Genomic DNA, 27693 nt, shown 5'->3' on the forward strand with positions numbered 1-27693 from the left:
CTGCTTCTTGAACATGGCCTGTGTGAATTGCCATTTGTGAGCATGTCATTGCTTCTCGCTTTCCATCATTGGCCGCATTTGCAAACTATGATACACGATTATCCGCTGATTCTTCAAGCTGGGGCCAGGGCAAATGAGAAGTTTGGTCCAAATAGTCTGGATTTGAGTTTGCTCTCTAACCGCTGCATATTGCATGTGTGTAAACAGTGACATTTGCATGATCCAGTGCCAGGATTGCTGCATCATTTCCTTAAAATGCATGAATATTGGAATTTAACTAGTTGCAGTGAATGCCCCCTCTAGTTGAAGCTGTTTTAAAGTACTTTGTCGAAAGGTGTTCAGTTCTCAGTCACTACACTTGAAACTGAAACTTCAACATGTTGTCTGACCTAGAGTTGTCATGATACCAGTACCAGTAAAATTTCACTATTTTCTAATAAAACAAAACAAAACAAAACAAAATGCTATTGAAAGTTAAATATTAGGGCTGGGCGATATGGCTGAAAACTGTATCACGATATCAGTGTTTCATATCGGTCGATATCGATAATTATTGATATTTTTTTTATGACCCACTTAAAATAAGGACCAGGAGAAAAATATATTACATTTAAACATTTTTATTTTAAACTTAACCTTCCTCTGATCATAATCCCCTCAGTTATTAAGACAGAAATGTCAACAACCATGGAAAACTCAAATAATTAAAATGTTGTGCGGTGTTGCAGCTACAGATGTTGTTGGTTGAATACGGCTGTGCTCCAAAGGGTGAGCGCGGCTAAGGTGGTACATCAAGTTCGTGGTATTACCAGTCTTGGCGAGGACGACGGGTCTTGCATAATTTGCAGACGACATTGGTCTGACTACTGTCAGACTTATAATATCCAAAAAACTGCCATACTGGTGAGCTGACTTTTCCTCTTTTATTTACAATTTCCTCGCTCGCTGTGGCACTCATTTTCTGCTTATTAGTCGCCGGTTACTGAAGAGGAATCCAGCAGACCAGCACGAGACAACGATATGGCGCAACCAAACATGATACTGTTACATGATTGGCTGTTAGCGTGTCACTCCCTACGTTGCTATGTTACCAGAGAGCGAGTGCCTTTGTTAATGCAACCAAACTTGCTTCGCAACCTCTGTTTTCTTCCGACGAAGAATAAAAAATATCGAACGTTTTATCGAACACATTTTTTATTGATATCGATCACGTGTCTATCGCGATACGTATCGTTATCGTTTTATCGCCCAGCCCTATTAAATATACACTATCGTTCAAAAGTTTGGGTCAAGTAAGTTGATTTGTTGTTTTAAACTGTAGTAGACATGTGCCGACATTCGGTAATGCGATATATGACGATAATGAATATGCATGATATTGTTATCATGGGCACTTCAAAATACCGTGTAAATTTTTTATTAATTGGTAATAAATTATTAATAATGCATTTAAGAATACTTTCCCCATCAACTGTATAAAATGCACAACGCTGTATTCTGCGTCAAAGGGACACGCGCTCAGATGTAAACAAGCCCAGCGTGCATGAGAAGCACATGGCGGAACGAGTGAAGGAGACATGCTGAATAAAAGTGCACGTTCACTCTGACAGCAGAGGGCGCTGATGGAACAACAAAATGCAGCGGTTACCCCGGAAACCCCGTAAACAAAGCAACTGCCCTAGTGAAGTTTTTAAAATGCTTCAAACAGCCATTCATTGTTTTGTAATTTCAGTGTTGTTCATCACAGCACCTAATACCTAATACTTAAAGACTTAATAGGCTATTTATTTTCAAATTTAACAATTTTTATATTTTAATCTGGACTACAACATGCTCTAATGATTAGAAATGTTCTGATTATTTGTTGTTGTTCAGTAAACTTTGAGAAATACGGCTTCATTAGTTAACATGTTAATTCATTATTACCAAACTGACAAAGAAAAATACTTATAAAGCATTAATTATTCTTAATGTTAATTTCTTAGTTACTGTTTAATAGCATTACTAGAATCAAAATAACTTATTTAATGGACCTGAGATAAAACTAACAATGATCAGTTGTATTTCTTAACTAACATTAACAAAATAATACTTTCTGTAACAAATGTAGCTATTGCTCAATCTTAGTTAATGCATTAAATAATGAGACCTTATTGTAAAGTGTTACCTGTTGTTCTTTATAGCCTAATTCTTTTGAACTTTAATCTGTTTGAAAATTTTACTTTATATATATTTTGTGTATTGTATTATTGTATAAACATTCAGAGTTCTTTTTGTTATTACAAAAAGAGTTCTTAAACCTGTTATACTATGACAACACTTTTTTTTTTTTTTTGCAACTTATTTCAATATCATGATAATACCGTATACCGTGATAAAAGCTTCAGCAATTAATCGCAACATGAAAATTTGATACCGTCACATGCCCAAACTGTAGTAAAATTTCAGTTTTTTTTAATTTATTTTTTTATTGTATGTTTCAACTGATGAATGCAGCTTTAAGATTTTTGAAGTTTTTGAAAAGAAGTCTCTTATGCTTATGAGACGACTTTTCAAAAACTTCAAAAATCTTATGAACCCCAATTTTTTGAACGGTAGTGTAAATATCAAAATAAGTTTGTAGCTGTGAAGTATTTCTCAATTAAGTAAATATTACTACAAGTTTTTTCAAGTAATTTTTAAATTTACATTTTAATAATTTAAATAATAAAATATATATATTTTTAAATAATCCATTTAAAGATCCAATATTTTTACCGGTGATTGGGATGTGCAAAACTATTTTGTTTTCAAAATCAACTACAGTTTAACTGTCGGTACATTATCTATCGAGTATTGGAAGCCCTGTATAATTAGACTGATTTCAGCTCAGATACATTTCTAATGGGATGTGATATAGGCATGTTTTTCCATTCAGAAGCGGTGCTCTTAGTGGGACGTTGCGACACTGACACGTCTGTTTCAATGTGGCTATATAAATTCAAAGGGGATGAACTTAAAGACTTTTCAGACTTTTGCTAATGACTGAAAAGACAGGCACCAAAAGCATTTTGTAAAGAGAGGACTTTTCCAGCAGACGCCTTCTATCACTCTGAATGATTTCAGTACTGTTAGGTTTTGTTTTCTTTTTGACTGCTTCCTGTTTTCACCTTTTGTCCTTGCTTACTCGCTTCATTCTCTGTATTCTCTGTCTCTGTAGTTCTCACGGCTGCAGTAACTCAGGCTTCGCTGCAGTCCATGCTCCATAAGATCCTGACTGCTGGTCCGTCTGCCTTCAACATCACAACTCTGCTCTCCCAGGCTACTCAACTGTCCAACCAAGGTACACACACACACACTGTGCTGCTTCTACCTCTTACTCTCAAACCTGCTATGTTTTTATTTGTGCTACAATGCAGTCCAAATTAAATTTCTTTGACACATGTGGTTTTAGGGTCAGCTCTGTTTTGTGACCTGATCTTGAACTTTATAATTTGAGCTCATGGTTTAGATTGGTTGTTGGCGTGAGATTGCTTTGCTTGTGTTGTCGATTCATGTCAGCTGTGGGGTTCTGAGTCAGCTTCCTTGAGTTAGCAGATGGGGTTGGTAGCTTAACAAGGATCACACACACAGGCTTGGCTTCTGCTGTCTGAGCAGATAATGGTGATCCACGTGGGCTTCAAAAATGATTTTTGGTTTTAACACAAGTAGCTTTGTGTATGGATTTGTCATGCAGCAGCTGTTATTTGGCAATGTCTAAATTGCATGTTGAATATAGATTGTGTGTATAATATAGGGGTGAGCAATATCACCACAGTCTTATTTCATAATATGAGTCATTTTATTTCACGAATACTTGCCAACATGTGCATTTTGACACATTTCTCTGTGTTTGACCTTTTAAGTGCAATGATCCTCAAAAGAGAACTCAGTTTGGCTGTGTGTGCTTTGGGTGTGACTGCACAGAAAGCTGCTGTCAGTGTGCCATTACTGAATTGAGTTCTCTTTCGCAGTTTATTCCTTTTTTCTTTTTTAAACTTTTTTGAATATCAAGCATGTCTCTTTAATTTTTTCTTATGTTGCAATCTTGTTTGTTTCTTTGTCGCTCTGTGTCAGTTACTTTTAGTAATGGATGGATATATTTACAGACTCGTATAAACAATATAGAACTTTATATCATTGCCACAGTGTGAATTTTATATAAAATGGGATCAGATGTATTCTAGCATTAGTTTTCAGATATTCATAATGTAGTCGATGGATAAAACTCATACTGTGGTGAAACTAGGGGTCAGTGTCCATAGTGTTTCTGTGCTTTGTTGGCATTTCTGTAGTCCTCTATAGCACAACTTTAAAGTGTTTAAAAAAAAAAATCAATGTAAATCTTACTTATGGGTATTTTCAGTTATTTTGTAGTCAACTCCTTAGTGTTGTCAAAAGTACAGACTTCGATACCAAGTCGGTACTGAAATTTAAAAAATAAGACGCTTTAAGTGCTGTTGAGTGGATTTGTAAACATCTCTGATTGGCCATTGTGTTCCCGCGCTCATCGGATATGTCCATGATTGGCTACAATGATCAACGCTTCAAAAACATGTTGCCAACCGGTCCACTGATAGATGCCTGCTTTCAAAACACTTTCAAATTCAAACATTTCCGTGTGCTCAAATTCAGCATTCTAATTCAACGCTCTCATGCGTTGATCATTGTAGCCAATCACAGGCATATCTGATGAGCGCGTGAACACAAAAGCCAATCAGAGGTGTTTACGAATCCGCTCAACAGCACTCAAAGCGTCACATTTTTAAAATTTCAGTACCAATTTGGTATCGAAGTTGGTGACAACACTACAACTACTCTTAGTCAGGTACTCATTTAAAGCTTAATTTTTTTTTTTTTAAAATTGAAAAATATTTTCTTGTTCAAGTTACATCATCTCTATAATTTCAAATTTCAACCTGTACTTTTCTTTTGAAAAATTAAATGAACAATTTTCGTTGCTTAAACATCATAGTTAAAGAAAACAAAAAAAATACCCTGGAGCTTACAGAAAAAAGCAATTTGAAAATTAGACTAATGTGCAATATGCTGTCACATTTTTGTTTTTATTCAGAGAAATTATAGGTTGAAATTTGCTTGTTAGCCTGTTAATAACCTCATATAGTGTGGAACATTTCATACTTTATTTCCAACATTATTAAAGTAAGTTTCACCACTTTCGGTTCTTATAGTGACTGACTCTTAAGGCCCTGTTATACTTAAAACGAAGTTCTTTTTTGTTTAGAGGTAAAACGAAGTTTGAAGTACGTGAGCAGCGATATACTATAATGGAACATCTGACGCCGCCCACACTGCTGAGAGAGGCGTTTAGATGAATATGTAAATATGTGCTGTGCACTTTCTTCTTAGTAACAAAGTAAACACAACAAAAATGAGAAAACGGCAAGCATTTTTTATAGAAAGCATAAGAAAAGCGTCTGATCATAACATTTATATGTTAGCACGAGCTCTGCAAATTAGCACTCCAGTCACGTCACGTTTATTTATATAGCACTTTATTCAATGGATTGCTTAAAAGCAAGCAGCTTTAAAGTATCAAACATGAAAAACAGTGTCAGTGCCTCATTTCATCAGAAGCACAACCTCATTTTGTACTATAAAGCGGCTCTCCGGTGTGTTCATGTTTTCACCCGCAGAGATCCTACCTCAACGAACTCAACAGCTGAAATGAGTCAGAAGCGTTTCATGTGAAAGAAGGCGGAGCCTCAGCGCACACCTCCTATTATGTTATTGTCACGGACCAATGGTAGTATGAAGGTGTTTTACAGCTGGAGTAAACTTTTCCTGAGAGTACACTTTGGCAAGCCATTTTGAACTCCCAAAACGAACACAGAACGAACTTTGTTTTGGCCTGATTTTGTTCGAAGTGATGTCACAACAGTTCGTTCTTCGATTTTGTTTGAAGTATATCGGGGCCTTCACTAAGAACCAAATGTGCCTAAAACCACACACACCATCTCTCGTATCTTCAATGTCACTTGTCCACAGTGCCACACAAAGTGTTCCATTTGTAATGGTGACATTTATATGAGAAATTCAATGGGAAAATATATTTACTTGTTGCAACAGGTGATGGTACAAAGGAAGATCAGTTTGCTGAATTTGAGTAGAACACTTTACTAGTCACTCTGCAGTATCAGTGAACACTTGATTACTCAAACTCATTTTCATTTCAGTTTAACTTGTGTGCTTTTGCCATTTTTATTAGTTTTTTTTTAAAAGATAAATATTATTTAAGTGCTTCAACTTATTTCATGGCAACATTTCAAAAAAACATTTCATTTATATTTCAGCTTTTTCAGTTAACAAATATCTTAGTCTTAGTTAATGATAAGAACACTGCACAGTGCGCAAACCTAGATTGGAATCAGAGCCAGAACTGCATTTGTTACCAATGACATGCCTGTTGTGATTACTTAAGGTACTATATCTCTTCACCTTATCTCTTTCTCCTCTCTCATTTGTCCTGTGGAGTAGCCCAGCAGTCCAGCCAGTCTCCAATGTCTCTGACATCAGACGCTTCCTCTCCTCGGTCGTACGTGTCTCCCAGAATCAGCACGCCGCAGACCAACACAGCCTCCCTCAAACCGCCCCTCAGCACCACACCAGTCTCCTCACAGACCAAGGTATACAGCAGTCAAATGGGATGACTGATGTCAAATGAAACTATGGCTTTGTAACGCACTCTCCCTCTCTTTCTCAGATGAACGTTATGACAGTTAAGTCCAGTTCTCTCCCTCCACCGTCGTCCCAGCAGTCCCACCCCACAGACAAACATCACGACAACGGCAATTCTCCACGGACGCTGCAGAGACAGAGGTGACATAAGATGTTTGGAAGTGATTAAACAGATTCATCAGAACTTTGTTGAAGTTTATTGAAGGCTTATGGGTATTTACTGCCCACTGCAGGCCTCAGCAGCCATATTTGTTGTTTAAAGTGGCTTGTTTTGTGGTGGTTGACTGCCATCTTCTGGCTGTTTGTGGTAATGCTGCTTTTGGTGTTCTAGTATCACATTAAATTAATGTTTTTGTAAAGACCAGGTGCAGACAAAGTAGTTTTGCTTTTTCAAAAAAATTTAGAAAGACATTGACCCAACCACTGTTTGTGATTTGCAGCAGTCAGAGAAGTCCATCTCCAGCTTCGAACCACATGGGCAGTAACAGCAGCAGTAATAATGGCGGTGGCGGTGGTGGTCAAGGACCAGGTGTAGTCAGCGGAGCGATGCCCCCGGGTTCAGTATCTGCTGGCACAGCCCCAGGCAGAGCAACATGTTCCTTCACACCCACGCTGGCCGCGCACTTCAATGAGAACCTCATCAAACATGTGCAGGGGTGGCCCGCGGAGCACGTGGAGAAACAGGTATGGGAACGTAAATCAGTTAGAGGAGTTCTGATATTGGCAGGCCATCAGAAAACATTTCAACTAAACCTTCATTTGAGATTTGGATTTCCTGACTACGTGCATGACCATTCCAAAAGTTTTATTGTATGTGTCAAATGTAGGGCTGCAACAACTAATAGATAAAATTGATTATTATCAACAATGAAAATAATCAACAAATTTATCGATTAGGACTGAGGACACAAAGTGAGCTGCTGCAGGAAAGGTACATGATCCAAGTTGTCCAAAACATGAGAATGCTTCATATTTATAAGCGCTTCAAAAAAAAAATAAGCGTTTGCCTCTGACACGTGTTTTCCTCAGTGCATAACTTATATTTTATGGTTATATCCTTATCTGTAAATGTTAGAATGTCCTGCGAGTATTTCCATTTTGCATATTAACACTTGTCAGAAAACGTCAAACAGACATAGCGCAGTAGAACAGGAGCACAATTTTGCTAAAATATTTTTAGTTAGAAATTAAGTGAAGTTTTAAAATTCTATATGTAACACAAGTAATCATATTTATGAAAGCAGTAACAGTAAAGGCAGTATTGTTAGTACAGCCCCTTAAAGTTGGGGTTAGCCATTTTTCAAAAACGCTGTTGGTCATTGTTGTTATTTGAAATCAACCCAAACAAACCCAGCCCTCCAAAACTCACCCTCCATTCCTATCCACCTTGCTCCGAGTCGGTCTCAAACCCCAGCCCGATTGCTGCTGGAAGGCAAGTGCACTAACAATAACGCCAAACACTGCATTCCCTAGCAGCCGTCAGTGTGCGGTGGTTTACCTCCACAACTCAACACTAGCTGGCCACTGTTACATACGCAGTGCGAGAGCGGATGTCTGTTTATCACAGCTGACGTGCAACAAAATAATGCTTCACAATAAATAAAGTGCAGATAATGAACGAACGACAAGGAAGCACAAAAAGTGAACGTACAGTACACAAGAGTAAATACAAGTTTGGACGAGTTTGTTGTTAGTCGCCAACAGCACTGCAGCTCCAGACAATCATGACACTCAAACCCAGTGTTACTCACATGAGAAGCGGAATCAAAGTAGCTCTTTCCAGCGCTGGAAAGCTTTTCTAATGCTAACGCGATTCCTAAAGCGCTTGCCCAGTCATAAACGTTCATTCCAGTGATATTCTTTTGAGCTCTTTTGTATTGTCTCTCATCTCTCTTTCTGCATCTCTCTGTTTTTCTTCAAATCTCCCTCTTGATTGTTCTGTCTCCTCCATCGTCAGATTGGTTATATGTTTGTTGTTGGTGTCGGCCCGACTAACTTCCAAACAGTGTTTTTGAAAAATTACTTACCCCATCTTTAATGTAATATAATTACTTTTCACTGAATGTGTGTGTTTCTCGTGCAAGGTAACATTTTGTGCTTTTGTTTTTGTTGATCATTTTTAATTTAGTCATTTTAATTTCTGCTTTAAAATGGTAAGCAATCAGTTGTTTTTAGGTTTAGAATGTAATGTTTGTATTTTAACCCTTTTTTGCTTATAATGTACAGCATAGCCTACATGGATACATTCACTATATTTGTTTTCATAGGCTTTATATTACACATTGTTTGGAGGACAGCACTGGGCAGGATGTGGAATTACATTGTTTAAAATAATGGATTCAAATTAATTTTTTAAAATTTTTTATCGTATAATTTTTTTATTCATCTGATTAATTGAAAAAGTAATCTACATATTATTTGATGATCAAAATAATCTTTAGTTGCAGCCCTAGTTAAATGCATTAATTAAATTGATCAAAAGTTATAATTTTTACAAAAGATATCTTATTTAAATAAATGCTGTTTTTTAAACTTTCTATTCAGCAAAGAATATTAAAAAAAAACATCACGTTTCCACAAAAATATTAAGCAGCACAACTGTTTTTAACATTGATAATAAATGTTCTTGAGCAGCAAATCAGCACATTAGAATGATTTCTGAAGGATCGTGTGACACTGAAGACTGGAGTAATGATGCTGAAAATTCAGCTTTGCCATCATGGTAATAAATTACGTTTTAAAATATATTCAAATAGAAAACGGCTTTAAATTGTAATAGTTCACAATATTACTATTTTTACTGTAATTTTCATCAAATAAGCATTGGCGAGCATTAGAGGCTTCTCTCCAAAACCTTAAAAATATCTTCCCAACCTCAAATTTTTGAGTGGTGGTAATACATCTGAGCCATGAAGTATTGGGAACAAACAAAACATCGACAGGCACCTGTCTTGATCCAAAAGTATTGATATTTTTGTTGCATTGCTAACAATTCACATGCGACTCTCTTATCCAGGCCTCGCGGTTACGTGAAGAGGCTCACACCATGGGCAGCATCTACATGTCAGAGAACTGCACAGAGCTGAAGAACCTGCGCTCACTGGTGCGAGTGTGCGAGATCCAGGCCACGTTGCGCGAGCAGAGGTGCGTTTCTCTTTCTTGTATAGCATTGCATGTGACTCCCATTATTGCGCAAATGTACTAACTTGGCTCTCTTTCTCGACAGGATACTGTTTTTGAGACAACAAATTAAAGAACTTGAAAAGTTGAAGAATCAAAATTCCTTCATGGTTTGAGGAACTCTGGGTTTGCGATGTGGTCTTGAAACAGGAGGAGAGAGGGGGTAGGTGAATGAGTGGGCAAAACCCATTTCATGCGCGCGGAACCCTGGAGAACCAAAGTTCTGTCGCGTTCTGCTCTGGGCCCAGTCTTACATTAAACAAACTGCAGCGAGGTCTTGCTTGGACGGAGGGTGGGAGGGGGGAGGGGCGCGGAGAGGTTTTCAGAGGAGCTGCCCTCGCCCCGTCCCTGTACATGTAGATTATTTGTAGATGTTATTTCCATGTTGTAAATATATTTTGTAGATGAAACCATGGGAAGCCATGCCTATCAAAGCTTTTGACATCCAAACGTTAAACTAATCCGCACCGAGGCAGACTGGGATCTCAAGTGCCCTCATTGTCACCATATGTAGAACTCTTGACTGCAGATTTTTAAATGACATGATTAAAAAAACAAAACAAAATGAAAACAAATGCTCTTCAGTTATACGATCGGGGAACCATTTGCCTTGAGCATGTACCAGACCTGCATGGAAAAGGTGGACTAGTCGACCGGGACATTTAACGAGGACGATTACGCACACACTTTTTGTCTTCTTACGACTCTGCACACGTATCCACCAGTTCATTTTTCTCTCGCTACATATGAAAAATGGTAGTAATGCTACATGGTTATTTGGTTAGTTTATTTCTTTCTCTGGTTGCACTATAATGGTTTCATTCCCTCACCCCATGCCTTTTGAGGGGGTTTACATCATGTTTGTCCACAATGGTTCAGTGGTCTCCTACCTGCCCCTAATGGCCCAGCGATATGCCCATGGTCAACACCAGTGCCTGCTTACGTGATGGAGTGAATGTGAGCAAGAACGAAAAGAGGAAAAGAGAATCATTCCTGCAGCTCAACCCATGTCGTTCCCCTCCCTCACCTCCCTTGGCAGGAGATGAAGACTGGTTGTCACCCAGAATCCCTTTTCTTTTCTCTTAATCTTTCCAGGTTATTTTTTTTTCTTTTTATTTCTTTTCTGTACCCTTGTTTTGTTTAAAAAAAAAAAACAAACAAAAAAAAACTGTACTTTAAAAAAAGAAAAAGGAAAAAAATGAACGCGAGCTGCCCGTGGCGACTTGCGTTTAAAACCAGAGTTCATTCCTATGTACAGTTGCTAAGTAATAATGAAGTTAAAGTTTTATTAAAGTTGCAGTGATTACTAGTCTATCAGATATGTTGTATTCATAAATTATTACCACACATTTTCCTTTGCACCCTGATTGGATGGAATGGGGGGAAAAAGTGCTACTGGAAAACAGGAAACTGAGGGTCAGCCAAGGACTGGACATCACCAACCCTGTTATACCAGGGTCAGGGCAGGGTCACCTGGGGTCGGAAGGTCAAATGTGAAATGTATGTATTGTAATAAACATGCTAAACTAAAATTTTGTTGTGCTTTTTTTGTCAGTATGCCTTAGTTTCTTCCATGTTAAGTTTAATAAATTTAAATTAGACTTGAATAAGCTTGAAAGTTTTCAGTTTGGAGGACATTAAGGTACGTATCAATTTAAATAGGGATGGTGTATCAGTACCAGATTGGGTATCAGCTGATATTTTTAGATGATTTTGGATATTTAATTAATCATGCCCTTTTCCCTTGTTTTTTCACTTTGATTATCTTTGCCCTCATCTACCACTCATTAAAAGTTAATGTTTAAAAGCAATATTTTTACACTTAAATCTTTAGTAAATCTCAAAATTAATATTTATTGTTCAAGTGTTATTGTTAACTAAAACTATTCGGTAATTTAAAGCTGAAATAAAACCAATATAGATTAAAAAAAAAAAGTTTGCCTTGGCAGTTCATTGAAATAAGGTTAAAGGATTAGTCCACTTTGAAATAAAATTTTCCTGATAATTTACTCACCCCCATGTCATCCAAGAAGTTCATGTCTGTCTGTCTTCGGTCGAAAAAGAAATTAAGTTTTTTGATGAAAACATTCCAGGATTATTCTACATATAGTGGACTTCAATGGACTCCACTGTTGAAGCTCAAAATTACAGTTTCAGTGCAGCTTCAAAGGGCTTTAAACGATACCAGACGAGGAATAAGGGTCTTATCTAGCGAAACGATCGGTCATTTACTAAAAATTTCAAATGTATATGCTTTATAAACACACACGATCGCGAGTGCTTCCGTCTTCCGTATTCTTCAAAAAGCTTACGCTGTATGTCCTACGCCTTCCCTATTCAACTTACGGAACGAACGCGGCGCCAGTTCCGTTTTTCCGTAAGTAGAATAGGAAAGGCGTAGGACATACAGCGTAAGCTTTTTGAAGAATACGGAAGGCGAAAGCACTCGCGATCGTGTGTGTTTATAAAGCATATACATTTGAATTTTTCAGAAAATGACCGATCGTTTCGCTAGATAAGACCCTTATTCCTCGTCTGGTATCGTTTAAAGCCCTTTGAAGCTGCACTGAAACTGTAATTTTGACCTTCAACAGTGGAGTCCATTGAAGTCCACTATAAGGAGAATAATCCTGGAATGTTTTCATCAAAAACCTTCATTTCTTTTCGACTGAAGAAAGAAAGACATGAACATCTTGGATGACATAGGGGTGAGTAAATTATCAGGAAATTTTCATTCAAAAGTGAACTAATCTTTTAAGTTAGAGTACTTAAAGGGATAGTTCACCCAAAAATGAAAATTGCCATCATTTACGCACCCTCTGGTTGTTCCAAACCTGTATAAATTTCTTTGTTCTGTTGAACACAAATGAAGATATTTTGAAGAATGTGGGAAACTGAACAGTTCTGGGGCACCATTGACTTCCATAGTATTTTTTTTTTTTTTTTTTTCCTACTATGGAAGTCAGTGGTGCCCCAAAGTGGCCTGGTTACAAAATATTTTCCTTTGTTCAGCAGAACAAAAAATGTATACAGGTTTGGAACTACTTGAGGGTGAGTAAATGACAGAATTTTCATTTTTGGGTGAACTATCCCTTTAAATGGCTAAAACTAAAATAGAAATAAGTTAAAGCTAAATATAAATATAAATATAAATATTACAAAAAAGCAAACTAATAATGACAAAAGCACACAAAAATACTAAAACTTGAACTAAAATGACAAAATAAAAGCCAATTCAAAGCATTGATAAATTCTATAATCGTATATAAAAATGTATTATAATATAAAATACAGAAATACGTTTTTATACTGTCTATAATGGGATGCTTAGATTCACTTGTGTTTATCATGCATGAATTTAATTTATGAATTTATCTAAATGTAACCATATAGATTTTAATACAGGCTATTTATTGGTTATGGTCCATAAAATAAATGTCGTCTTGGTGTGTTCTAACACTAATAGGTGCATTTTAAAAATGTTTCTAAGAAGGTGTGTTTATGTCCACCAGGAGCCGATGTTGTTTCCTACAGATCTGTAAATATTTGCTAGCTTTTTGTTTTACTGATGTGACTCTAAACAAGACCGATTTCTTAGGTTTTCCATTTTAAAGTTTGCATCATGTTAGATCTAGACAGACCTGTTCCATGTTTCATCAGTCTGTCCAGATATTCCAACACAAGGTCCATCTGTGGAATAAAAACTGTAGATTATCCTGTACAATAGGAAAATACACCAAATATAAATGTCATACTGATGACACAAAGAGATATGTGTTGGAACACAACCATGAACTTTAGCTAAATGCCTCTCGACTAATAGCACATCAGCAGCATGACGTGTCCCATCATTTAAGAGAAGTTCAAAGCCGAGAGAAACGGGTAACGGTGAGCCTGATCCCTATAGGACTCAGATGTGCCTCAGCTTGAGGTCTTGAGATGTGAAGAGTAGGTTATGCTGGCATGCTGAGTAACTCAACATCAAATGCTCAATGGTTTCAGCATATATAAACTCTTTATTAAAGCATGAGACAAGGTTGGTGAAAGTCTTACGATAATCTGATTTTACCATAGTTTGCCATCTACTGGTATTCTGACCTATTTACTATAACAACAACAAAAATAAAGCATTTATTTCAGATATTTATATTTGAGTAAGCATTTGTATGTAATATCCTTCTTTTTAGTGGAATAATGTAGATCAGGGGTTTCCAAACTGGGGTCTGCAAGGGAGCGACAAGCGTCTGTGGAAAGGTCTAGAGAAAAACTAAAAATAATAAAATGTTTTTAAAAATGAATAAAAAAATAGTGATTGATGTGGTTGTGTTATCAATCATTTGATTAATAAAAATTAGATTAAAATCAAATAATACCTTTAACATAGCCTAGTGAGTACAAAAATATGTGTAAATTGAGTGTTTATAAAAGATAGATGCCTATCTTTAAATTTTAGGATGGGAAAACAAGGATTGTCATATTTAGGGGTCTGTGGCATCAAACAATTGAAAACCCCTGGTGCAGAGCTATCTAAAATGATATAATTTGAAGGTTTGAGCCATTTCTATCCGATTTTATCAACTCAAATTAGCATAAAGTGTTCTCTGTATTCACCCTACATGACCTTTTTTATCATGTGCATAAATCACCCAATTACTGTATATGTCAGTACAGTTTATTCTCTACTCCTCTTCGTAGCCTACTAATAATGTTTGGTAAATGGTTGCATTTTGATCGAACTAGAACCTGAACGAGGACATGGCGAAAAAAACCCGAGTTTGACATTTTCACTCATGGACACCAGAGGGCAGCACCTGATCATTCAAACTAAAAGACTGTGCAAATCGTCTAACGTAGTTGTTTGAAATGTTAATTAACGGATATTCTAATTTTTTTGACATGAATTTGGACTTGTTTATCTAAAAAGAAAGAAAGAAAGAAAAAGACCTATTTCACAGTCTCTAAAAAGGTTGGTGCCCAACTTAAACTACCTATTAGCCTACGAAAAACATGTTATTTGGTAAATTATTGTAATGTGCTTGAGAACATTTAAACTGAATAATGAAAGCCTTGATTACTGTATTCCTCATTATCTTGTGATTCCTCATAATTAGTAAGACTAGACTGTTCTTTAGAGTTGATTACTAAAATATAGGCGACTGCATTATTCATTATTCATAGTCAAACTACTTAACATTAAAGTTAATATGCTGAATTAGCTGAGGTGGGTCGAATTAAGAATGACTGCAAATAAAATGTAACCTTTTTTCCCCCAAAACATCTCACTGTGGCATTACAAGTATCAGTAGTGATGTTCCAGGGCAGTTTCACAGACGCTTGGATTAGTCTGTGGAGGTGTGAATCTCACCATTTGAAGGGAGGACTGGTTTTGAACTGGCGCCTCTGTGAAATTACCAACAATTAGGATAATTGCTGTCAATCCGGTAATTTCTGTAGGTCTCTGAATGTGTCCCCTGAAGCGGAATCGCTTGTCTTTAGCCTTTGACACTGAATCGATGGCCGTCTATCAGATGTGAGCGTCTCCCAGTCTGTCTCTCATCATCAAACACTTCCCTATCTCCTGTGCACTGCCGTCCGTCACTACCTCCAAGCTATAATAAACCATATAGTATCTGCAAATTCCCCACACAATCAAGGCATTTTTTATTTTATTTTTTAAGTTTAGTCAAAACAAACCGTGTTTTGATTTGGTTTACTAGCCTGTTGTAGGCTATCCGTTAAACTTGCCTTAATAAATTCATAATAAGATAAAAGCATATTATACATCATCCCAGGGATCTGGCGATTTCTAAAGTGAATGCTGTTATGAATATGATAGAAAGATTACAATTCATAAACGTAGGGTTGTAGCCTATTTAAAGTAAAAAAAAAATTAAAAAAAAGTTTATGTTCCAAAAAATATTGTGACATCAAAGTTTATGCGCTAAATCACGTATAGCTCATTAAAGTAGTCTAACAATTGCAAGTTACCATTTTTTTTACTGTATAACTTTGGAGGACTTTTTTTTGCAGCTGTATGTTTGACATTTTCAGTTTTTATCCCGCCCCACAACCCGGCATAATACATACATAGACTACATTAACAAATAAAAGTTAAATTCACAAATGAGGTAAATAAACAACCCCACAGCTTTTCCGGCGGATTTTTTCAAACCAACGACATATTAGCCTAAACGTTTTACCAAAACATGCTTTACTATTCTAATTTTGTTTTATTATAAAATTAAAACACATCGTAGTAGGCTACTGTTTGATGGGTGGGTCTGAATATTTTCATAAATAACCTACTGCAGCTAGACTTGGTTACATTTGTAGAGCATTTATTCGTTTATTTATGGTTCAAGGTTGCCCAAAATGCCTTCAATTGGGAAGCACATGCCCTGACCAAAGTGCTCAACACATTAGGGCGGGTAGGGCAGTTGAGATATCGATCGTTGTGCTCTGTGTGTTTTGCATGGGATTGTCTGGGGGGTAATTGAGTGTCACTGTCTGTCTGTGTCGTCTCGCTGGCGCCATGTGCCTCTTTGGATTGCTAATTTCTCTAACCGACCCGCCTACATCCACTCTCCAGTGCAGACCTGCAGTTTCCACCTCCAGCAGTCTGGGAAACACTGTCAAATGGCTGACAAAGCACTGAAACAAAGTTCTGACTTTAATGCGTTTCTCAAAAAAATCCATATTAATACTACCCTCAGGGACAAACATTAAGATTTTAATGGTTTTGATAGGGTCTTGAAGTCTTGATGATACTATATATTAGGTTTCTATCTTGTAATATGCCACACCAGCTTTCATTTTAATAACCATTATGTTATTATGATTTTTTCTCCTTGCTACCTGCCTCATCATGCGATTCTGTCTCAGCATCTGTAGGCGGTAAGACAAATTGTATGACCGCTGTGTGAACCAATACCAATGCCAATAGGACGGTGTATGCAAATGAACCAACGTGTTCGACCAATGAGCGTACCAGTGGGAGTGGCTACACGGAGCCCCAAAACTGATCCAGTGAAATTTCTCCGACCAGTGATCCGCTGCTCCGTGATCGAGGATAGTTGTCCATGTCTCATTTCTTTTGGGTCCTTCTTTTTATTATTAGTTTTTGCGTATATATTCGGTTTTCTTACGCAGGACGGATTGGTTTGGTTACATACGCACAAGGAATGTTTCTGCACTTGCGGTAGTTCGGATCTCAGCAGTTCGGCATTGGTCTCTGATGGAACAAGACACAGGCTTTCTGTGCCCGTTTGTTTTTGGATACAGCGTAGATCCCAGATCCCTTGGAATGCAGAAATCAATGTAGGACATATGTAACAAGTCCTCAAACCATTTGGAGGGTCTTGCCACAGGGTATCAAGACAAGGAAAAGCAGTTGTAAATGGATCGTCATTCCAGCCTTGTTTCTCTTTGGTTTCAGTTGGAACTTTGTGCCATGGCTGTTCTTCTCACGAAAGGTAACATTGAGATTATATAGTCGTTTCTAGAAGCGCACGAGACTACTAAAACTAATTTTAAGAGCATGTAAAACTGCAGCGCTCAAACACAAAAAAGCCCTTCAAAATATTTATATATATAGCTGCATTTCTCAACACTTGTGTGTCGGCTAATGGCCTTGTTTGCCGAAGAAAAAAATTGACGTCTCAACGCGTGGCTTTAATACTATAAGTTAAAATTAATCTCATAAATATTAAATTTAACTCTTATAACTGCATTCACTGTCTTTACAACTTGCATTTTGCTTTGGTCGTCCATTTTCGAATATATGGGCGAGTCGATATTGATAGTCTTAGTAGAAAAAGAAGAAGAATGTGGTCTCTAAAGCATGTTGGATATGCCGTTTAAAATGTTTCTAGCTGCTGAAGACTGGTCAACATGTTCCAAAACCATCTTATTTTGTTGCTGGTCTAAAGTGGTATAATATTGCCAACTTTAGACCAGCTATAATGTTCCAAAACACAGCTATGTCATTTTCAGAGCCTTTGCTTAATATTGATTTTCAACAGTTAACGTTACCAAGAACATATACTTCATTTTTATTCATTATTGGATAAGCACAACAACCAGTCACAAAATAAGTAATAAACCCATTTAGCCTAACTGATAAGAAGATAAGAAGTGATTTCTCAAACTAATGAGATGACATGTAACTCCAGCCTCGGACAGTGTACACAAGCAGCTTACAACAACACAAAGGCCGTGTTTATTTGTGTTCGTGTCGTGGTGTGTGTTTAGTGTTTTGTTTCACATCCACGCGCAGTGCTAGTTCGGCGGTAGGTAAAAAGTACGGACTGACTGACCACTTACGGAAACAGCGTATATTTTAACCGTAAATAATATACAAGCGCGAAATGTTAACAATGTTAACAAACGCTATTAACATTTTTACCACAATTCCTCTGAGAGAACCTTAAAGGAATTATTAATTCCTCCACATGTCGCTCCAAATCTGTATTACAAATTTAGATGTTAAACAGCATGACAGTCCCAGTCACCATTCACATTCATTGTTTTGAAAAAAGATGCAACAAAAGTGAATGGTAGCCGCGACTGTCAGTTCTTAACATCTCCTTTTGTGTTCTACATAAGAAAGAAAGTCATACAGGTGTGAAACAACACGAGTGTGAAAAAATTAGATAATTTTCATTTTTCGGTGAACTGTCCCTTTAAAAGTTACCCTCCGACTCGGTGCCAGGTTTGACCACAAGTGAGCTTGCGTGCTAACTGAAAAAGGAGTCCTTCTCTCACCCCCCTTTACGAGTTTCCATTTGGGTTGAAAGAAATTGACTTTGGCAAACAAACCACTAATTATAAGCTACACGGTTCCTGTTTTATAAGACAGACTAAAAGGATCCCTTGCATAAAAAGCCATGACACAGTTACAGCGTTGAACAGAATTGCCATATATTAGTGTTCTGATACAAAAACACTTAGTCACAGCACTGTGTTAACCCTGTCTCTTGTTGGGCTTTTCTGGCAAAAGATCTGAGTAGTTTAGCTTTAGTTGCTTATTTTCCCTCACATCCTATTTGGTGAAATGAAGAACGCCTTCCTGGTAATAAAGTTAACCAGTTTCAGCATCTCAGTAATGTTAGAAAAACTGCACAGTTTAATTTCCTAGTAAAATGCTCAATTTCTGTTGGAATGGATGTGATGGGAATTTCAGCATTCCCACGCTGTACCGGGCAAATTTGTCAAGATTCTTTGGAAAGTTCAGTTTCCTGGAAACACATCTGGGCAGTTTTATATTTTTTTATATACATAATATAAATGTTTTATGATTTAATACATCCAAGATGGTGAATTTAATTCCAGTGTTATCTGTTATCACAGATGATGATCAGTTTTCTTTTCAAAATTTTAACTGACACAACTTCTCTGTTTTGCAGGAGAGATCAGGTGCTACTGTGACGCACCGCACTGCGTTGCCACTGGATACATGTGTAAATCTGAGCTCAACGCATGCTTCACTAAGGTCCTGGACCCACTTAACACAAACTCACCTCTAACGCACGGCTGCGTAGATTCGCTTTTAAACTCCGCGGATGTGTGCTCCAGCAAAAACATGGATGTTTCCGGCGGAAGCTCTTCTCCCGTAGAGTGTTGCCATGATGATATGTGTAACTACAGGGGTCTGCATGACCTTACGCACCCTCGAGGTGACTCAACAGGTGAGATACACAAATGTGCAAGAAACGAAAGCCATCTGAGTGGATTGTATCATATGTTTGTTTCACATTTTAAAGGAATAGATCACCCAAAAATAAAAATTCTCATCCTCATATCGTTTCAAAACTGCATGACTTTCTTTCTTCTGTGGAGCATAAAAGATATTTTTGAGATATTTTCCATACAATGAAATCTTATATTCCACAGAAGAAAGAAAAAAGTCATACAGGTTTGGAATGACATGAGGGTGAATAAATGATGAAAGAATTTTAATTTCTGGGTGAAGTTTTCCTGCCTTGGTATAGAATGTCTGGCATTGAATAGGACACAGTGATTCCCTTATGAGTAGATAGTTGTTTTTTTATCTAATCGAAGTAGGCTATTATCTTTACTGATGTCTGACGTCAATCCTGTACAAACATGGACCCTTGTGACAGACACTTTAGTATCAGAAATATATGTGCACACACATTGACTTTTACTGTTCTCATGGCTCCTGATATTTAATGGTTTCCAGTGCAGCGTGAGTTTGCGGGTAGCTGGCAGTTTACCTTTCAGCACTTGGATTCAGATCACATACTTTTTATTGCACGTGGATCATGAAACATTCCCACTGTGCTGGAATGTGCTTCCCACAGCGTCCTTTGACAGACGGCTCGAATCACATAAATATAATCCCGTTTAATGAAAAAGGTGCACCGAGATATTAAAGAGAGAGTGGAACAAGTATAAACGTAACACGTTAGCATTAAATCTCATGCTGTTTTGTTATTTCCAATGCAATCTCCATATCTCACTATGCTTTCTCTCTGTCTAGACCGATACCACAGCTCCAATCAGAACCTGATCACAAGAGTACAAGAGTTAACGTCCGCTAAAGAGGTGTGGTTCCGGGCGGCAGTGATAGCGGTTCCCATCGCGGGTGGCCTTATCCTGGTTCTGCTGATTATGCTGGCGTTGCGAATGCTCCGTAGTGAAAACAAGCGTCTACAGGCCCAGCGCCAACAGATGCTGTCTCGCCTGCATTACAGTTTTCATGGACACCACCATGCCAAGAAAGGCCACGTGGCCAAGTTGGACTTGGAGTGCATGGTGCCGGTAACAGGACATGAGAACTGCTGTCTGGGCTGTGATAAACTGCGGCAGACGGAGTTGTGCGCGGGAGGAGGAAGTGGAGGCGAACGCTTACTATCTCTGGTGCACTGGGGGATGTACTCGGGGCACGGCAAGCTGGAGTTCGTATGACTACTCGGAACTCGTTCGGGCACAAAAGGGTAACTGTGTAGTTTGCTGTCGTAATTTTATTATCGTCCCGCTTGGTGCGTTATTTTATTGTCTCCATAGAGAGCGAAGAAATTTCAAGGACGCAAATTTTTGTGTTTTCTCAAAAGAGCACTTTACTTGAATTAGAATGGCCGGTCACTGTGGGGTTGTGGTGAATATGAAAGTGGGCGGGGCTAAGGACTGCAAACCCCGCCCCTTTACCCGCCAAGCCGTGTCCTGTGGATCCTGGAATGACACTGAAGACTGAAGGATTCGTAAAGACGGTCTTATTTTGCACATTTGTATAAAACGGACAAGATGACTATGGGATGGTTGGAAAGTTGCATTCGAAGCGGCTTTTTTTTTTTGAAGAATTTTACACTGATACCAGGGTACAAATATGGTTTGTTGTAGTCAAATTGTATGAATAAAGGATCCAATCTTGACTGTAACAAATCACGCGCCTCTGCTTATGATTTCATTAATCAAACAGATTTGTGTAGTTGTGTTTTTTAGCTGTATTCAACTGTGTGTGTGTGTGTGTGTGTGTGTGTGTTTGAGTGATGAAGGTCAGTCAGTAGCAGGGAAACTGACACAGAGGCCTTGTTCTAAAGTAGTGCCCTTCATCTGACTGCGTCATCTCTGAAACCCCTCCAAAAGGGACACATTACATCTCTCTGGCTTTCTCAGCTGCTCTCTTGGGATTAATACTGGAGGTAGAGCGAGTATTTATTTAGTAAGTGAGGGAATGTCGGTAAGCTGTGAGTTCAGAGTCCTTCGCCTGCACTCGCTGAACACAGTAATTCCCTTGTATGCACTCTGGCTTGACTTTACAATCCACAAATCACGGGCAGATTTGAGAACTGTGAAACTTTTTTTGACCTACTTTGAAAACATGATTGCAGCTTCACACACTAAATGTCCTTAAGCAGCAATTGCTAACATTCCTCTGTGATAAAGTTCATTGCAGTAGATGTGTACGGCAGAGACTCCACGTGACAGCTGCCCCTCTTTTTCAATGTATTGTTGGTGAAATCAACTCCTTGAGATGGAAAAGGAGCAAATAACATACTAAAAATATTATAAAAGCACTTTATTTCATAAAATACTTTTGTGAAGGGCAAAAAAGGATTAGGTTTATATACAGTGGCCACAAAAAAAGCATTTTAAATTAAGGAAAAAAATATAAAGTACACTTAAAATGTCTTTAAAATGAGTGCATTAGATTAGAAACTATTGAACACATCTTTTACAAGCATACTTTTCAAGCCAAATATTTTGCAAAAAGAAGTTTGTAAGTTTTTAAATAAAACAATTTATATAGTGGTTAAAACTAAGACACTTTCTGGTTGTAACATGTACATAGTTAATGTGATGAATGACACCTGTGTGAACTTCCCAGCTAACAAAACATTATGTTCTAAGAGTGTTCCCGTTCCCATTAAGCCTTAAGGTATGAAAATGTTATTACTTAATGTTCTGTGAACATTAAAAAAAAAAAAAAAAACAGTTTCTTAAATGTTTTAAAAATGTTTTTTCTGGGTTATATGAACGTTAAGGGAACATTTTTTTTGTGAACATTATGGGAATGTTACTTTTGTATGTTCTCTGAACATTCTGAAACAGGTAGTAACATTTAAAAAAACGTTAAATTAACTTCTAACTAATATGTTTCAGGAAAAAAGTTCCATTAACAATGTATATGTAATGTTTTTATGCTAACACCCTTTTAGCTGGGTTCATACATTAATAAAAAATAAAATAAAATAAAAACTGTTAAAAGTCACTGCAAAATTGGTTTAGAAAGTAAAGTTAGTTCTGAGAAAAGCTCTAGCATCATTTGTTTGTAGATGACTCTTTGATATTTTATTTCATGCAATGAGTTTCATACATTTTTTATATGTTATTTATTTTACATTTACACTTTCCAAAAGTACTTAAAAAATACTTTTTAGGCCACTGTATGTGAATAGCTCCAAATGTGTGTTAAAAATGATCAGATGAACATCAGAACTTGATTTTGAAGATTTTAAGATTTAAGAATTAAAGATTTTTAAATTTAAGAATTTAAAATGTTTAAAAAAGTATAGTTTATTTGTATAGTGTTTTTCACTATACCAATGTTTCTAAACAGCTTTACAGAAAGTTATGTTGTTATAGACATCTATAGTAATGTATTTACAAGTTGAATCAAAAAATGCCATTTCAAAAACCCCTATAAAAACATGATTATATAATACCTTGAACTTCTTTCTTCATTGAAATGTTTCCAGTATTACTCTGTCCCTGACTAAAGTGTGTTGTCCTGTCTGCAGCTTCCTCTCACGCCTGCCCTCCCTCTTTCTCTCTCTCTCTTCCATGTGTCTCAGCTGACCTTGCTGTATGTCAGGACCCCAGGAAGACGCCATTAGCTGGCGGTCCACTTAACAGGCGCTAGCATTAGTGAGTTTAGCCTCCCCCTGGACTATTAGCGCTCGGTTAATGATAACAAAAGCCTGAGAGTTTGGACGAGCTAATGATCTCATTGTGTTCTCAGCTTCACTTTGGCCAATCATCTGCTTCAGAGACTAAATGTGCTTTAATCAAATGTGTCTCCGAATAAGTTTTATTCACTTTTTGACCCCAACTTAAGAGTCCCCCCTCCCTATTTTTTTTTTTAAATTTTGTTCACTTTTTTATGGTCAGTAGTTGCAGTTAACAGGCCACTCTGGTATAATATTTTTACATTTACATTTTATTAAATGAACAATCAATGAATAGAGAGAGTTTTGAATGAGATGCTGCAATGCGTTTTGTAAAATAAAATAAAAACACGTCAGAGTTCCTCACTGGTCTATATAAAAGCAGCATGAGGTGTGTTTGCATCACTCATTGCCGTGGCAGTAGTCAGCAAGGCCGTTTGTATTGACATGCAAATTTAACAAGGGCACCGGCTGAGCCTCCTTTACAAGCTTAATTTGTTTTGAATTGACTTCAAGCTGCCATTGCTGTCCTCCTATTCAGGAGTGCAGCTTTATTGAGCCCCCTCCCCATGTAGCCTCTGGACATAGTTCCTTTAGATAGATAATATTCAAATTTTTAAATTTAAACTATTCTGTGGCCTCAAGGGCCATTATTATTAACAGTCTGTCTGTGATGTGTGTGTGATTAGCCAATCCAGGTCTCGAATTCATTAGATTACATCCGGCACATCAGTCAAACGTACATTGTGTAAATGTACACATAGTACATACTATATGTGTGTGTACATATGTATTTATTTACATATTCTTTTTTTACATATATACTGTTCGCCTTTATAAAAATGTAAAAATCCAGCCCAGTCTGTAATTCTGACATTAACAACAGATCTTCTCCTTACCACAGTTGATTATTTATTAGTTTAACCAATGAAATAAACCAGGCCACTCCCAACAAACAAACACAAAATGTCATTCCACAATGCTTATTTATGCAGGCAGAATTTGGAAGAAACCTGTTGGCATGGAAACTCAAGTGACAGTCCTCTGACGAGAGTCTATGTACTGGACACGGAACCTAAATATTTGAACAACTCAAAGAGCCGAGAGACAATCTTTGAAGTCCATAAAACACAAACCGGAACGATGTCCCCATCTACCTCTCATGTCTAAACATTTACTCAAATGTCAAGATTGTTTATAATGCAAATGTCTGTCTATCTATCTATCTATCTATCTATCTGTCTATCTATCATGGATATGGGATTTTATCTCTACTCAAGTTATGTGTGTAAAGGAAAGCTAGCACTTTTCTCTAGTTTTTTTTTTTTTTTTCTGAACAAAAAAAGATCTAATCTCATCTGGATTTCGAGTCAGGATGTTTTTTTGAGTTATTATGGCAATTCTGTGTCTTCGTAAATGTAGACACATTTCATCGCTGCCAAAAAGGCTGAAACTGTCCTCTAATGAATTTGAAGTGGGAGGTAGGAAGGAAAATCATCAAAACAAAGGTGAGAATGGTAGAAAGAGTCAGAAGAAAATAAAAAAAAACACTAAAGGTTGCGTGCATGCTCGAGACTAATAATGGATTTCACAGACAGAATTGGCTCCTGGCCCGAGAAGCCTCTTATCTTTTTTCTTCTCTCCTTTTTAAACTGACACACACCCTGATTTGGCAGCCGTAGCCTGAGGCCTCCTGCAGAGATATAATGTGTGTGTATTGTGAGTGCAGAGCCCTGGATTACAGCACTGAAAGAAGAGCAGTCTGTGTCTCTCGCTCTTCTGTCTTTGCTACGCTGCCACTGAAAAGCGCCGACATTGATGTACCTCGGCGCTTCCTTTTGGTCTTTTTGGATTTTTTTTGTTTTGTTTTGTTTTGAACTTTCAATACATTTGACACAGTTTACTAAGAGTTTAATAGCATGGAAATTGACTGAGCCACACCCTGTATGGTTGTTAACAATTTAAGTATTATTGTTTTCTTATTTATTATGTTTATACCAATCATATGTTTTATTATATGTGTACCAATCAGATTGGTCCTTAATCCAACCTGATGACATTTACATCGTTTACAAGTCATTTCACTCGGCGGCCATCTTTGAAACGCCTCTCGGGCATGCAAGTGCAGCTCCTATCTCTCTGAATGGAGAAACATCAAATTCTCCAAAGCTGTTTGCCAAGCTTTCGATTAAATTTCATAATTGAAATCACCAATGAAACAACTGACAACAACTGTCTCATAAATTTTGTTTCTAAACGCTTGAATCATGACAAAAAGTTTTTTTTTTTTCAGGCTGGATTAAGCTAATGTGCATGTGCAGTACTAAGTGCGCATCTCTATAGGAAGCGTACGTCTGAATGTTTCTATAGGAACCGGAGCTTCTAATGGCTGCTGCAGTGATGCGATGACTTTACCAATTGGCGATTGGCTCTTATTTAGAAGGCGGGACTTATTCCGTCATGTTGCATGTAGCACTTTCTCCCATTCAAAACAATATGAGTGACGCGTCTTGTGTTATTCTATAGTCTTTGATCGTTTAGTACCTGACACAAGCTGATTGGTTCCTGTCGCATCTGCAACCAATGAGCTCTCTGCTCAACATTTAAATAGCTGGATAGTGTTTGATATTGCAGTTTGCAGCGCGCCTTCAGAGTTTCTCTGAAACCTGAAACCTTCCCCAGCTCCACTTGTATATTTGGGGTTAGTAAGTTTTTATTTTTTGAAAAAAAAATAAAAAATGCTTTGATTTAGCAAGAATACATTAAATTGATCAAAAGTAACAGTTAAGACATTTATATTGTCACAAAAGATTTCTTTCAAATAAAGGTTTTTAAAAATAAACAAATCCTGAAAAATCCACTAGTTTCCACAAAAATATTAAGCAACTGTTTTCAATAATTGATAATAAAATGTTTCCTGACCATCAAATCATCATATTAGAATGATTTCTGAAGGATCATGTGACCCTGAAGACTGGAGTAATGACTGCTGAAAATTTTCAGCTTTGCCATCACAGGAATATAGGAATATTCATATAGAAAACAGTTGTAATAATGTTTCAATATATTAACATTTTGACTGTATTTTTGATCAACTAAATGCAGCCTTGGCGAGACTTCTTTCAAAAACATTAAATAAATCTTACCAACCACAAACTTTTGAATGGTAGTGTGTGTATGTAGTGAATAGGTAAAATAAGATGTAGTGGTTTAACTAAAGAGAGCTTCAATCAGCAGCTGAGTATGTATCTGCATTTTATTCTGTGCCAGCTCTTGGTTTTGATCAAGATGAAAGCCCATGTTACCGTGGACGTGACCTTTCATGTGCGTCTTATCGAAACACTCAGCGAGGACTGTATATTACAGGTTGTAAAGGCAATTATCTCTTAGTCAAGCTGGTGATAACTGAAGAATGCCAAGGGCCACACCTGTAACCACACCTCCAGAGCAATTATTTAAAGGGTGTGGTTACAGAGCGCTCCATATGACAATGAGTCTGCTGGCAACAGCTCCACTTCTGAGAGACCTATTTGCTGAAGTATTATGCCTTTTGAGAAGGACTTAAAATCACTACGTTTTCATCATTGTGTTCGGCTTTTCTTTGAAAATAAATTGATAGCGTAACACCTTCGCCAGGTGTTTGATTAGTCAGACTGAAATTTGAGCTTCAAACACTACATAAAAACCCAATATTACAAAAAAACTTTTTAAATTCATTGGCAGGGTGAAATATTAAATAAATAGAAAAACAAATGTGATTCAAAGGTTGTGCAGTAGAAGAAAATATCATCTTGTCATTAAACTGACTGACAAAATAAATTTATGTTTGTTTATTTTGGAGAACGACATCATCACCACCACGTGTTGAGCATCATCTGCTCGGGGGGAAGTGAATTATGACAGTCACTCTGCTTCGGTCCAAAACACAAGGGTTAAATGCTTGGTAATTATTCTTTTGAGATGTTTTATGGCAGTTCTCTGGCTAATGTTAAACGACAGGGATTGTTTGAAAGCAGAGTCAGGCTCAAGAGGAGCGGAGCAGATGCCCTGACAGAGAATGAGTAATTCAACTAAATGCTTTAGCATAATTCAATATAAATTATAATATAATTAATTTAACTAAACAAAGATGATATGCAGACTCTGTTGTGCTTTATTATAATGATGTAAAATCACAAACATTTTTAAAATTATGATGGCAAATTTGGGTCAAAGGTTTAGAAGGGGACAGACGGGGTGATGTAAGTTGAAAAAAGCAGAGGAAGTGAGATAGAAAGAAATAGGAAGGAGTGAAAGAGAGGTACCATGGGGAGTGGAGCTGTTTACTGCAAGGTCAAGGTCCTAGTGACATGTTTATGAGTTCTTTTCGAGCAGCTATTGCTGTTAA

General features: G+C 37.2%; 2 protein-coding genes across 3 annotated transcripts in view; both read left to right on the plus strand.

The window, feature by feature from the left end:
* Positions 1–11429, plus strand: part of waca (WW domain containing adaptor with coiled-coil a) — a 31631-nt gene extending 20202 nt beyond the window's left edge. Inside the window, exons 8-13 of one of the 2 annotated variants that reach the window (XM_051914532.1) lie at positions 3200–3322; positions 6517–6665; positions 6743–6858; positions 7158–7401; positions 9734–9861; positions 9944–11429. In XM_051914532.1, the coding sequence (XP_051770492.1) occupies positions 3200–3322; positions 6517–6665; positions 6743–6858; positions 7158–7401; positions 9734–9861; positions 9944–10013 (830 nt within the window). In that variant the 3' untranslated portion in view covers positions 10014–11429. The remainder of the gene's footprint in view (positions 1–3199; positions 3323–6516; positions 6666–6742; positions 6859–7157; positions 7402–9733; positions 9862–9943) is intronic. The other variant, XM_051914533.1, reaches the window with a different exon arrangement.
* A 5498-nt stretch (positions 11430–16927) lies between these two features.
* Positions 16928–21300, plus strand: bambia (BMP and activin membrane-bound inhibitor (Xenopus laevis) homolog a). The gene is made up of 3 exons (XM_051915304.1): positions 16928–17369; positions 19302–19583; positions 20399–21300. The coding sequence occupies exons 1-3, from the start codon at positions 17294–17296 to the stop codon at positions 20824–20826; spliced, it is 786 nt and encodes a 261-aa protein (XP_051771264.1). The 5' UTR covers positions 16928–17293; the 3' UTR covers positions 20827–21300.
* The last annotated feature ends 6393 nt before the right edge of the window (positions 21301–27693 follow it).

This window comes from Ctenopharyngodon idella, chromosome 12 (assembly GCF_019924925.1).
Source record: "Ctenopharyngodon idella isolate HZGC_01 chromosome 12, HZGC01, whole genome shotgun sequence".
Classification (NCBI taxonomy): Eukaryota; Metazoa; Chordata; class Actinopteri; order Cypriniformes; family Xenocyprididae; genus Ctenopharyngodon; species Ctenopharyngodon idella.

Bases quoted from the DNA above. Each gene is read 5' to 3' on its own strand.
- bambia (XM_051915304.1), top strand. From the start codon at position 17,294: ATGGATCGTCATTCCAGCCTTGTTTCTCTTTGGTTTCAGTTGGAACTT. The intron at 17,370-19,301 runs GTAACATTGAGA...TCTGTTTTGCAG, and splicing joins GGCTGTTCTTCTCACGAAAG to GAGAGATCAGGTGCTACTGT. The intron at 19,584-20,398 runs GTGAGATACACA...CTCTCTGTCTAG, and splicing joins CCCTCGAGGTGACTCAACAG to ACCGATACCACAGCTCCAAT.